At 31.6% G+C, this 14,962-nt stretch overlaps 1 protein-coding gene across 1 annotated transcript in view; it reads right to left on the bottom strand.

Moving 5' to 3' along the window:
* Window positions 1–14,721, bottom strand: part of LOC142622276 (uncharacterized) — a 40,618-nt gene extending 25,897 nt beyond the window's left edge. Inside the window, exons 1-6 of the mRNA XM_075795721.1 lie at window positions 14,558–14,721; window positions 7,779–8,061; window positions 6,915–7,134; window positions 6,673–6,816; window positions 236–348; window positions 11–82 (exon numbers count right to left, since the gene is read on the bottom strand). Of these exons, the coding sequence (XP_075651836.1) occupies window positions 11–82; window positions 236–348; window positions 6,673–6,816; window positions 6,915–7,134; window positions 7,779–8,035 (806 nt within the window). The 5' untranslated portion in view covers window positions 8,036–8,061; window positions 14,558–14,721. The remainder of the gene's footprint in view (window positions 1–10; window positions 83–235; window positions 349–6,672; window positions 6,817–6,914; window positions 7,135–7,778; window positions 8,062–14,557) is intronic.
* Between the last annotated feature and the right edge of the window lie 241 nt (window positions 14,722–14,962).

Below are 14,962 nucleotides of genomic sequence, written 5' to 3' on the forward strand. Positions count from 1 at the left end.
AGAAATATACCATGAATACCAGGGAACCATGTCTAGAAAATCAGGCTTTGGTTGCTTATTCTTCTTGTATTTTTCTCCTGACCTGACCATAAGAACGTAAGAAGCACTTAGTCCAGCTCATCTCTTGGCAAGGCATCTTTTACATCTTAATTAATGTCAAACTATAAAAATAAATTTTAAATAAAAACAAATGCTTTGCACGATCTAAAATCAAGCATGGTACATTGGCACTCACTCTGGTGATGACCTCTCTGCTACATAATTGGCAATGTACAGGCCTATAAACGTTACCCAACACGAGTAGATGAGAGAACTCGCAGGCGATGACTCACTGCTAGTGCTAGCTAACTGAGAGAAAAAAAAAAAAGAATATGTTTAGGAAAAAGAAGATGACATGGCAATGCATATGAACTAAATTTTCATACAAAGATATTAATCTTTTATTTTCTCATAAAAAACATAAATTTCTTATTTTGGTTTATTGTCATTCTTTATTGTAATAGGTGGTATAAAAAAACAGAGTACGAAAAAGTATGACCTAAGGATTTGTATTCGTGTATATTGACAGTTAACACTTGGGGAGATTCTAAATGAGAAATATAAAATAAATAAATAAACATATAATGACACTATTTAACCCAAAAACTTAAGCCTATAAATTTAGGCCTAACAATTTAATATTTATTGTAGGGATGAAGGGCCCAGATATAGGTATTTCCTCTGGTCATAAGATATAAGTTAATGGGCCTTGGAGGAAGTCTGGTCATAAGATATAGGTTAATGGGCCGTGGAGGAAGTCTAGTCATAAGAAGCTGGAAACGTTGTCCAAGAAGAAGTACTTCCTTGGCTAAACAGAGTAGAAGTCAAAGGTCTAACCCTTTGTCAAGAATAAGGGAACATGAAATCGTGTTGGTAAGGATAAACATCAGAGAGAGATACAAAAGAAAGTTGGGAAATATCTGAGAAACAAGTTGCTACCACTGCACTGAATGCTCTGCATCTAACCCCCTGACCGTATTAATGTGGAAGTGATACTTGAACAGTAATGGGACAAGTATCAAAGCTAGCAATCTAATCTATACGTGGAGGGTTGAGATGAAAGAAGGAAGGAGAATATAAAGGAGAAAAATCTCATTACAAAGGGATCATCAGAAAATTGAAAGGAAATCACTGTATACTTAAGAACTGTAATTTTGTATAAGTCTGAAAGAAATATATAAAAACAAACCATTTTCGGACTTATCCTAGGAGAACTTTTCTTACTCAAAACTGTTTGTTTTATTCTTTCCAACATCAATTAACCTACTACGACTTTATCCACTTAACTCATTGAAAGTTCATCTTCAAGCCAACTCTCTAACAAATTCATTGTTTTGGGCTCTTTGGGCCATTGACAATCCATTTGGGCTTTGGGAGCAAATCGTACCCGTACATTTACAATTCACTTTTTTATTTATTATTCAATTTAGGATTTCATTCACACATGTATACTCAACAATATAGAATAAAAAATCAGATACATACCTAATGGTGATAGATGGAAAACAAAATGGATTTTGGTGATTACAACCATACCTTGTGATAATAACAACATTTATCCGGCATTAAAAAACCGATAATAATTCTCTAAAAACAAATAAACCAAATAATAATAGTAAGTAGTGTTATTAATTTCGTACCGAACCGCTGGTTAAACCAAAATAATTGTGTTCCATGACATTAGATGGAATGATATGCAGTTTTGTACCATTTAAGTAGTCTACCGTATCAACCCACGGAAAACCATAAAAACCAAGTTATAAATTGTTTAAACTGTGGTTAAAAGGCCTCAACTTGGAATAGAAAATCAATTTGATGACAAAAGCTAGCCATCACAATTTTGATACAAATAATGTCACTTTTTGACCTTTTTGAGTGTTTTTGATCTTTTTGAGTGTTTTTGATCTATTACTCAAACCTAACAATTAGCTTAGCCTTTAACACGTGTAGAAGTGAATTATCACTGCATTTCCTACTAGACGATGATTTTTTTTAAATCTATTTTGGTATGTTCTTGGATTTAACAATGAAACTAAAATTTTTATTAGCAAATTTTACTTTATTTTAGTTAATTTTTATAATTATATATACTTAATTAATTATTAATAAACTTACGGTCCAACCATTAAACTACTGGTTGAACCAGTGAACCAATCTTTCAACCGGATCATTCCTTAAGATGGTTTTGATAACTATGATAGCAGCCCGCTTACTCCACAGGAGTAAGCTAAAAGATGAGCACACTTGGTAAAAAATAAAGACAGATTCATTTTCATAGATATTGCCACTAACTGAGAACTAGAAGAATGATACACAAGTGCCACAAAAAGCCTGGATACAAACTTGCAGACGTAAATTCCCAAAAATTACTGATTCCAAGTATCTTTCTCTATGTCATTTTTTATATATCCATAGATATCAGATCATGACTCTTTCCATTACACTTGTTGGAAGCGATCAAAAGTTATAATTTTATTTATTTTTTTATAAAATATAAAATGCTACAACAAATACAAAATTTACCATATAAAACTTACAAACTAATGTGACAGTGAAAGTGATCAGTAGACTTCAACCATCTAATAAATAAATGTTTGAATCGTTTTTACATGATTAGTGATATTTCAATTTATAATAAAATTTGTAGTTTATCTCTAGCATAACTCTTTTAAAAATGACAATGTGAAGGGAGCCACATTTGATATCCCATACCTAAATCTTCATACTATGGCACGCATCGTATTGTCTAAGATCGTCATACTAATGTCATTCCTGCCATATTTGTTTATATTTCTTCTTGTATTGGTCAAGAGAAAACCTACACAACTCGAATTTTGAATATGCCTCCTAACTAATTTTAGCAACTTTTCAAGCATTCAAAAACAAATTAAGTCTTTAGTCTTATCGCAAGAATGTTTGTGTCTTATATATAAAAAAAAAAGAATGTTTGTGCGTCTTATAGAAAATTTACAAGAACTATTAGGGTGCATATGTATTTTGGCCAAAATGGCCAAATATCACCCTTTTGCAAAATATTTTGTAATATATCACTATTTGTGAAATATTTAGCAATGTACCTCCTTTTTTAAACTAGAGTTTGTCGTGTAACTCAAATTCCATAAACTTGAGTTTTTTGAAAAATTAGCTTTCAAATTTGCCGAAATTTTTTTGATGGAACTCGAGTACCGTTAACAATTTTCAAAGTTTTTTCATGGAACTCGAGTTTCCTAAACTCGAGTACCCAAAAAGTGGTGGATTCCTACATATTTTTAAAACAGCGATAGATTAATATATATTTCGGTAAATAGTGCTATTATACCATTTTGGCCGATGTATTTTACTGAAAAGCATGGAAGCATGACTCACCTACTTGGCATGAAGCACGACACGCCTACGCAAATATGAAAGCATGACACGCCTACTTACATATGAAGCATGACCATGGACGGAACCATGTTTGCCCCCCATTTTTTAAAAAAATATTATTATTATATATATTAGGTACTAATTTTAGCAATTTTGTTTTAGAAATTACACTTTTGCTTTCTTAAAAATATCATTGATTCTTTTAAGAGTATTGTTATAGTCACAAATTTTTCTATAATATTTTTACAGACGGTTAAGGTAACAAAATTTTATTGGTTCGCATTTGGGCTCACCACTTACATTATTAGCAATTTGTAAAAAGGTTTGTAGTTCAAACATTCTCTACATTTTAAAGACCATTAAAAAATATTTATATGTCTAAAATCTAAAAAGAAATATACAAGCCCAAAAAAATTAGTACAACAACAAAAATTATCAATAATAAAACTAAAAAAAATTAAGTCTAGTCAACCCATTTTACTTAAAACAAAAAATCTGACCCTTTAAAAAATTTTAAACAACTAACCGCTAAGCGACTAAATAGCAATAAAATCGAAGGCCGAAGTCATTGCACACAACCAACAGAAGAGCCGCCCCCTAACTCTAAGTCCTGGCTCTGTCCCTGAGCATGACACATCAACTTAGGAAGGAAGTATGAGACATCTACTTCAAAACGTGATTCATCATCTCTTTGCTGCTAGTTGCATGACATCTCCACATTACTCCCACACCACCTACTCCTATGTTCAGAAATTCCTACAGAAATTTTCAGTATTCTAAACCTCCTCTTAGTCTTTCTCTCACACTCGCACTCTTTCTCAAAGCATACAAACCATTCTAATTCAAGAGGTGAGACACAAGTCTGAAAGTTTGCATGATCTTCTTGTATCTCAGCATAGTGTATTAAGTTTGCATGTTTTTAATTTTATTTCTTTGGTTAAGTAAATTGTTTAAAAGTTTCTCTTAGTTGAGAACTTGCATGCCATGTTGGTTGAGTAGAAAAGTACGTGCATGTTGAAGGAAAACTATATTTTTGCTCTATTTCGGATTCTAAACACAATTGGGCATGCTATTTGGTTGTTAAGAGTAATCACATCAGTATGTGTATAATCTTCTAAAATAGAAAAAGGCACCCATTTTACACATTTTGGACAAAAAAACACCCACATTAGTAGGTGTAAAAGTGTATAAATATACACATTAACTACAATAACAATGTATATTTACACGATTACTATAACTGTGTATTTAGTATTTTATTAATATTTTGCTTTTAGTTTTACTTTTCTCTCTCCTCTAAGCAAACAGTCCCTCTATCCTTTTCTCTATTCTCTCTTGCTTCTCTTCTCCCTCATCGGTGACCAAGGTCTGGGAGAGCTTAGGCTCATTTGGATTTTTTGGTGGTGGAAAGGAGGTTGTCGAGTAAGGATGGGTGCAGATTTGTATCGGGTCAAGCCAGAGATGGGTTCTTTTGGTGGGTTTTGGAAGTTTCATTAAGATTCATTGATGGCTGTATTTGCAAAGGTACAGGAACAATGGTGATTGGTTGATTTTCTGTTGGGGTTGATCTGTGGGGTTGATCTGCTGGGCTCAGTGCTCAGGCCGGAGATGGGTTTCTTTTGGTGGGTTTTGGAAGTTTCATTGAGATTCATTGATGGCTATATTTGCAAAGGTAGAGGAACAATGGTGGCTGATTGATTTTCTGTTGGGGTTGATCAGTGGTAAGATGGTTGATTGGTGGGGTTGATCTGTTGGGCTTGGTGCTCAGGCTGGAGCACTGATTAATGGGTTTTGGGACATTTTTTATTGTTGATCATTGTTTGTTTTGAACCATTTTTTTTTTCTTTGTTTGATTAGTGGGTTTTGGGCTTTCATACGACTGGGTTGATGATGGTGGTTGCTTGATGATAGTGGCTGTGTGAGTTGTGTTGGGTTTGTGAGAGAGACGACAATGTTAAATAAATGAATATTTTTTTGAATAAATATATAGAATAGATAAATTAATGTAGGTGTTTTGTAAAAGTGAGTGTGTAAAATAAAAAAAGTAGGTTTTTTCTTGCAAAATAGAAGGAAATTTTGCACTAATTGATGTGAATGCTCTAATGTACTAAAAATTTGTGGATCTTATACTTGGTATTACTCAATGATGTGTGTAGTGTGTGTGTACCAATTTCCATGTTGAAAGAACTCCATTTGAGCATGTTTTACAAATTTACAATACTTATGTGCACTGTTGTTTCCAGATTATGTACAGCTTGTGATTAAAAATTTATATTAATTTCTATAGACTGATTTTGAGACCTAGTTTGATTTGTATGAAATATTACATCCATTTGTTTCAAATGAATCAAATATCAAAGAAATTGGACTAGTATTGAATGTTTTATGAGTTTTTCATTCTGACTCTTAATCTATCTTTGACGGAATTGAGTTTAATGGCTTGTACAAATTTTAATTAATCATTGAGAAATGAGACTGAACTGAAATTTATAGAGTATGAACTAATCATATGTATGGTTGTTCATATTAAGTTTTATGCCAATTGGAGACTTTTAAGTGAGTTAAATTAAGTTCACAAGCAGACTGATTTACATTAACTTGAATCTGTAAGAGTAATGAAATACTAAGAAATTAGAGACTTAAAGCTTGGTTTTGGTTTATTAGATTAGATTTTCATTTGATGTCACTATCCATTGATATGTGTTATAATACTTGAGCAAATTTATTATGGCTTGATTCAATGGTTTAATACCTAACAGAAACACATGTACTTCAGTATCCCGTGTTGAGCAATGCTTGCATCATAAAGATTTTTGGTACCTTCTTCTAATGATCCTCTTTGGTTATGTTCATTAAATTGTTTGATGTATGTATGTTGGTTTTGGGAAACTCTTTGAGATGGGATTACAATTTTCTTTATTTTAGAGTTAGGTTGTCATTCATGTGTAAGTTTTTGGTTAAGGTAGAATTATAAGTAAGCTTCGATCATTCGTTTACATCATATCTCTATCTTAATCTCTTTTTTATTTTGGTACAGTGTCATTCTTTGTATATCATATAATATACTATTTCTTGGTAGGATAAAACTAATAAAAACCCTATTTCACTCAAGTGTTCCTTTTTTATCCTCTAGCAACCATAGTTTGCTACAAATCTTTTTATATAAAATAATCAAAGTTTGAAAGGGAAAAAAATAAAGTATGGAACATTGGATTGAAATTTTTTGTTGGATAAAACCACACTGCTTAAAATAGGTTGCAGGCATACCTTGGCATAAAGAACGTATATTGTCCCGCAATTTTCATCCCGCATGCAAAAAAGTGAAGAACACACTTTGTCTTTCAAATTTCTTTGTTCAAGCGGCCTCTCTCTACAATGACTCAGAAATACACAGCAGGCTATACTGACAACCTTCAAAGCATGAACAAGTATTCAGAGTTTACATGGAAAAGGGAGAAGCCGACTGAGTCGGCAAATCTAGAGTTACCAAAAGTCATTTTAGGACTTACAGCAGAAAATTGGAGAATGGTCCATATGTCTGGCCACTTTCGATTCTGACATGAAAAAATGTACTCGACCAGAATAAAGATATAGCGGAAGACGAGAAGGCAAACAATAGAAAAAATGAATATTGTCAAAAATAAAGACAAATTCATTCTCATGGATATTGCCACTGAGTGAGAACTTGGAAGATGATACAGAAGTGCAACGAAGAGCCAGGATACATACCTGCAGAAGTAAATTCCCAAAATTTACTAAATACCCATTGTTTATCTTTATGTCCCTATACAGTCTACACATACACGAGAACATGATATTTTCCATTTCACCGAAAGGGATAAAGTCCTTTTTTTTTCCATGGTTAAATTTTTTAATTTTTTTCATAATGAAAAATGCTATAGTTATTACAAATTTTATAATATAAAATTTATAAACTAATATGTCAATTAATTGGATTAATGGATTTTAACTATCTAATGAATGAATATATAAGTTGTATAATTGGTAACATATTAGTTTTTTTTTTTTTTTCTGAATAGTAATATATCAGTTTGTAACTTATGTAGTAAAATTTGTACATATCACTATTTTAAAAATGACAATGTACAAAATGTCATGTTATCAAAAATTTTAAATGATATGACACTAAGCATATCTTTAAATTTATAGTATTTAATAACCATAAAATGAATCTTTTTTTTTTTTTTTTGGAAAATAGATCCATTTCAAATGGAGAGGAAATGCACGTGCGGAAGGGCAATGTAAATGCAAAGGCAGCTGGCTCTTGCTAGTGTATGTGCGTGTATGCTTTATACATGTCTTTCAAAATGAAGTGTGAACAGAACTATCATAAGATTTAAAATAAATTTTACCACTTTGAGAGATTGGAATAGCTCGGTTCCCCTATCAATGGCTGGGAAAATAAAGTGAAGAATCCAAGCAAACCGACATGCACAGACCACCAAACAATGCTGTTGTCATCCTTAAGAGTATGCATAATGTCGAAGAAGAGAAAGAACACGCAACTCAGTGGGGCAACCACTAGAGCATGTCGTGAGAGCTCATCTTGGTAAGGGAATGTGTCATTTAGAATTCCAAACTTCCTCAGGATTTCCTTAACCCTCTCCATCACCGTTCCAGGCAAGCTTCCTATTTCTGTAGAAGGAAATCATTAAAAAAAAAAAACCATAATTTTCTCTCATTATTTGTTCTCACTTTTTTTTTTTTTTCTCAATCTGATATCTTTCTCCTGCTCTGCCAGAGCCTACCGCTGTCAGATAGACAAAGTAGAAAAAGCACCTAGATTTTCTAACATATGACAATGACTAGCATATGTGGCGTAACAATCTGAACTATTATCTCTCATAGGCTCTATATGAATCGCATATGGATCTATACATTAGATGGTAATACTTAATAAAATATGCTTTGCTTTCTACTTGGAAGAATTCAAAATTAGAAATTTTTTTTTTTTTTTTTTAAATTTCAAAGAAAACTGTTGCTTTTTTTCCCCTTCTTCTCCGATTGGGCCATCATAATTTGCATTAAAATGATCGAAACGAACTAAAATTCTTCAGATTCGAAGCAAAGTCACATCAGAATTTATACGAAATAAGGCACAAACAAACTTATCTATATAATAATTTTTTTATTATTATTAAAATCTCACCACTTTGGCGTTGAAATTCTTGTAGATGTAGAAAGAAGGAGGGTAAAGAAGAGAGAGAAATACGCAAATTGAGAGAGGGAATAAGTCTGTTAGGACCTTGGCCGGTGTGGTTGGGTTAAGGCTACAGGGTTTTTCTGGGTTTCTTTGCGAAGAAGATGAGGTTTTCCTTATAGTTTTCCTGGCTACCAACCACTGGATGTGGCTTTTCCATTTGATTTTCTCAGCTATCAAACACAGTCATTAACCATTTTTCTTTTTCTTTTTAAATTTATTTCTAAAACAATCAAAGGAAATCGTTGTGGTGTTGGTGGTGATAAGAAAAAGGTAGAAAATTCAATGAAATTCAAAGCATTAAATCTTCAAGCAAATATTAGAAGAGCAGGAAGATCTTCTTTACTTGCAGATAAGATGCGAGAGGAAGGGAGGAAAAAGAAAGAAAATACCGAGAGAAGAGACAAGCGTGAGATTAGATTAGATTAGATGCAAAAGAAAAAAATGAGTTAAGGGTCCATTTGGATAGAGCTTATTGCTGAAAACTGAAAACTGAAAATATTGTACCAAAATAATTTTTAAATGTGTGAATAGTGTCGTGAGACCCATTTTTAATAAAAAAAATGCTGTAAAGTGAAGTTTGTGGGTCTCGTGAACAGTACACGAGACCCACAGATGTGCTGAAAAGTCAGCAAAATGCGGCTAGTGTTCATGCACAGTAGCATGAACAGTAGCCTTTGTCCCCCCTGACCCGTGCAGCAGCAGAAGAAGAAAAAAAAAAAAAAAAAAAAACACAAAACGCAGCAGACACGGACGCATATAAGCTGTATCCAAACTCAGCTTAAATGTCAGTGAGTGGAATCCACCTCATATGAGAGAGGAAGGAATATAATTTTTAAATACCTAATAATAACCCAAAATGCCCAAAACGAAACAGAATTGAGTACCGCAATTGCCTACTAGCGGGACTCTTTTACCCATTTCAGTGGCTGATTGGCATATGTATTTAAAATTAAATACATATTTTTAGTTTTTAGATAATATTATATGTATTTTTTATTTTTTTTATTTATATATATTTTTAAAAAATATAAATAATATTACTAAAACAACATTACCAAACAACTTTTTAACCTTTGAAGCATCAACAATTTATTTTAATATATCATTTTACAAACTTTATATCATATTTTCTATTTTAAGACTATATTTAATTAAAATAATTTAAAACAAACCTCATTTATATTAAAAATAAAAATAAATATGTTTTATTGTGGCCCCATTGACAAGGAGAGAGATAAAGAGAGAGAATAGGAGAGAGGACTTGAAATATGACATGGGAGAAAGAAATTGGATTTAAAAAAAACCTAGAATATGTTTAGCACATATAAGATTTTATGTCCAGTTCCAAATATGATATTATACTGTTTATCAATGTTATTTTTTTTGGCATTTAGAATATTTGATGGCATTTAGCACCCTTGATGCTAGTGTTTTAATTCATTCTCACAAAACTTTTCACCAAAATTAACTTTTTAATTCTAACTTTCTTTTTTACTTCTTTTAATATTTTTTATTTAATAATTAAGATTAAAAGTTATTTTTTCAACTCTCAAATTCATTCCTTCTCAAAACAAAAAAAAAAAATTCTCAAATTCATTGATTACAATTACATCATCCGTGAAAAAGGGTGTAAGTAGGGAATTGGCTTATTGTCAGCAAGTTCGGAACCACACACTTATCTTAGTTATCTATGAACAAAATTTTTCTCCAAATTTCTTATATATTTCTTCTTTTTGTATGAATTTTGAAAATCTAATCGTTGAATTTCATATTTCTTTTATTCTTAATATGCATATCAAAGTTTGTTCAAATTAGATATCATTTACTATTCGATCAATAAACTTATTTTTTATACACAATTTTAGATTACAAAAACTTAAAATTTTAACATTTGTTTGATGACATAGCAATTAATCTTTGATTTTCTTGAAATTTTGCAAGCATAAAAGATATAATAAGAATTTGCAATCCAACGGTTAAATTTTTAAAATTCATATTCAATATAAAAGTATATAAGGAGTTTAGAGAGAAACTTTGTTCATTGTTGGCCTATTTTGACCCAAATTAGAGGGGAAAAAAAGGATGAACAAAAAATAAAGCAAAACAAATGAAAAAAAAAAAAAGGAAAACAAAATAACTAACTGAATGAGAAGTACCCGAAAAGACAAAATCCAAAGGAAATTAAAAGGTCAAAAACAAAAACACGAAAACAAATGCTTCAGTGGGATTGGTTTGAAATTTGGGTTGTGATGTACAACAGTTCATCATATAAAGCATTAGCATTGAGGGTGTAAAAACCCTGCTTGCTATTTTACCCACTAAAGTCTTAAAAACTCTCCACATTTTGGTATGTAAACCCATTTTCTTTTTTGCATCCTGGTTACGATGAGGTTGCATGAACGCAACCTCACTGCTTATGAAGATGTAAAGATTATATAATTTTTTAATTTTTTCTCTCTTTCTCTCACTTCAGACTTTGACCCTTTTTTTTAATATTATTTAATACTTAATTTATATTATTTTAATGAATTGTATATAAGAATATAAACTAAAATGTTGGTGAATTATAAAATGATATGATAAAATAAAATAAGTTTTAAAATAGTAAAATAGAATTTTTTTTTTTTTTTTTTTTACGTACGGAAGGGTTTGAAATTTTTTGGAAGAGGTAAGAGAAGAAAACACAAATACATTGAACTATGCGCAGGTAGTCACATGGGTACCGGATAGAAACCCCACGGTCCCACCACAAGAGCCATCAACCACCATGGAAATTACATGTGACTATGTGAGCTTAAAGTTAAAAGGAAAAGAAAGCATTGGACATGATCCATGTAATATATGTACGTATCAAGATTATTCCGCTTAAGAACCATAATATATAAATATAATAGATATAAAATATAAATATAAACTATATAAAGTATAAAAATAATAGTCAAAAATAAAATATTATAGGTATTAGGGAATTGCAACAAACGAAAGGGGAAGTAAAAAGGAATAAGGAAAGAGATCAAAAAGTTATTTTTCCCAAAATTCCAGTTCTTCCCCCCCCCCCCAACCCACAATGAGTATTATCTTTATAATTTTTTTTGTCCATTTAATTCCAAGGAGTCCTATACGTTATCATGGGTCTGAATTGATGAATGCAACTAGCTAGTCCAGATCAAGGTTTCGTGTGAAATTAATGATAGCATAAATGTAAACTTGTGATTTCCTTTTTCCTTGTTAAGACCATTTTAATTTAACTGGTGCCTCCCTCTATTATAACGGTCATGAATTGGGTCTAGTGCCATTTATACTCTGGACCTAATATAACGAGGTCACGCTCCTGCATTATATTGGGTCCAATACACATGATGTGCTTGTCCGTAACCTCTTTCCATTATAAGTATCAAATAAATAAATAATTCTCTTTTTTGCTATAGAAGTGAATTTTAGGAACCAACACTAATGCTAACTTATTCATCTATATGTATATATATAGAGAAATGATATGTCCACAATATTTTTACAACATTTTTACAACAAATCCTAAGTGGCAGGATGTTACTGGTTGTTATTGTTGGGGCAAAAAAGTAATCTTAGTGTTAGGTTCAAATTTGAACCAATAACAACTAACCACCTATGATTTGTTGTAAAAATGTTGTGGACGTAGCACCTCTCATATATAAATTATTGTGTACTCTCGGAGTACCATAAATGTGTATTCTTTCCTCTCACATGAATGATAGGTCTCACTAATTAAATTCATGGTAGGACCTACCATTTATGTGAGAAGATAGAGTACGTATTTATGGTACTCTGAGAGTACCTAATAATTTTCCATATATAAAACCCAAGCCTCAGTTGACACCACAATTTTTCACGTCAACACAACACAATATTTTAAAAAATAAAAAATAAAATTAAAAACACTATTTTCTCTTAGTGAAACTCTATATCTCTAACAAGTTCAACTTAAAATCAAACTCAAACACCGATAATTTAACTCAAGATTAATTATAAACACTATAAAAACAATGTAAACCCCAATATTTTTTTTAACCCAACTCTAAAATCAATGCAAAATCACAACAAAAAAAAAAACTATTTCTTCCCATCCTCTCTCTTCTCTAATTTTTCCTCCTTCTCCTTACAAAACTTCTATGACTTACTTTGGACTGAGCTGAAGAAGAAGACTATGTGCAGCAATCTTCAAAGTAACGTTACTTTTCTTTTTATCCTCAAAAAAATTATAATATCACGCATCTACAATCAGCTCTACCCATCTGTGACTCTATTCTCAGTTTCTTCCTCTCTCTGCGTTCCAACTTCAAACTCACTAATCACTATGTTAAAATTAAGTTTGATTTACTATTCTTTTTCCCCTTTTCTTTACTCATTAGCCGTTTATGAAGTAGACAACTGGTCTGCATTGCCCTTATTTCTAAGAGAACGTGCACCACGTGTGGTTAAAATTTGATATTTTCATCAATTGGAGTGGTGGTCAAGTATGACTCCTCTTTCTTCTTTAATTCTTATTAAAATAATATATATTATACTCTCCACATCCGGTATGTAAATCTTTTTTTTTTTGCATTCTAGTTACGGTGAGGTTGCATGTATGTTGCTTACGAGGATGTAAAGATTATATAATTTTTTAATCTCTTCTCTCTTCTTCTCACTTTAGACTTTGACCTTTTTTTTTAATATTATTTAATTGTATAATTTATATTATTTTAATAAATTGTATATAAAAATAAAAACAATTATAAAACGAGATAATAAAATAAAACAAGTTTTAAATTGGTAAAATATGACTTTTTTAACGTCCTGAATGGTTTGAAATTGTTTGGAATAGGTAAAAGAAGAAAACACAAATACATTAAACTATGCGCAGGTAGTCACATCATGTGTGAAGCGCGTTTCACTTTTGGTCCAAAATTTTCTTTGGACGGTGGTACCAGATAGAAACCCCACCACAAGAGCCATCAGCCACCATGGAAATTACACGTGAGCTTAAAGTAAAAAGGAAAAGAAAGCATTTGGCATTAGTGGGTCACTGATTAATGACATTTGAAAATTACGAGCCTGAAACTGAGAGCAAAGAGTACTCACTTTAAGACAATTTAAGTACAAACTTTAATTTAGTAATGTGAATTTTTTGTTGCTGATGAAGGTGTTTTTAAGTTAAGTGCTATTATATAACTAAATTTTAAGAGAAAATTTTTTGAAGTCCATAAATAATGTATTTAAGTTTTGCCATAAACTTTAAAGACAATTTTTCATCCAAAAACTAATCAACTAGTAGCCAATCAGGCACAATGATGACAAACACAAACGACCAAATAGATCTCTACAAATAAAGAAGACAAGATAAATTAAAACTGCAAAGAAACGCCCAGTGAATCATTAACCAAGCTGATTAACAATTTTGAACGAGAACGAAAGATTTTTGTAGATCTAGAGTTGTTTATTTACAGTTAAATCCATTATTTATAACCCAATCGAAATACTTTTTATGTAATATTTACAACCCAATCGCGATTGAAGAGAGATTGGGGCGGAGTTCAGTACCAGTGGACCAAGTGGTGGTAGTGGCGTAAAATAGATTGTAAAAAATTATGTGAAGTCCAAAAGAGAGATTTGTGAAAGTGGAAACGAAGTTGAAAAAGGGTGAAAGAACTGAAAGTGAGGTGAAGAAGAAGAAAAATTGTGAGCTGACAGAGCCCTGTTTGGATTCCGACAAAGTGTGATAAAAATCTGTAATTTCAAAGCTTTTTTAAAAATATTCTTTTTCTTCTTAGGGACAAAAAAGGAAAAAGAAAAGTACTACATGATATTCCCCAAATGAAGTCAGAATTTAATAATGAGTTGGATGAATGATGTGCATTTAATGGTAAATATTTAAAACTGGTTATAAATGAAGAGAAGGTTAGTTATTACCTTAGTCTAAAGTAAAATCATGAGAGAACCAGGTACCTGCTGAATCTTTATCTCTCTACCATCTTCTGAGTCGAAGCCTTGTAGAAAGCAACCACCATGGAATTTGTAAGTGTTTAACAATGGCGTCTTTCCGGTAGAAAGACACAAAACCCACGAGCTCTCAGATGAAGAAAGATAAAAGAGAAAAATATACTTGGTGAACTGGGAGAGGACAGGACTGAAGCGCGTTAAATAGTAAAACAATTGCATGTGGGAATGGAATTTCATGGAGTCTTTTGGGTAAATATTGGTAAAAATGAAGTTTTTTGGGGTTATAGTCACTGTTCGAAGTTATTTGGAAAAATGAGGAGAGAGAGTGAATTTCGGCAACAGTGTTGCCGAAATTCGAAGAAAAGTATGAGAGAG

This window comes from Castanea sativa, chromosome 1, assembly GCF_040712315.1.
Source record: "Castanea sativa cultivar Marrone di Chiusa Pesio chromosome 1, ASM4071231v1".
In the NCBI taxonomy this organism is placed as follows: domain Eukaryota; kingdom Viridiplantae; phylum Streptophyta; class Magnoliopsida; order Fagales; family Fagaceae; genus Castanea; species Castanea sativa.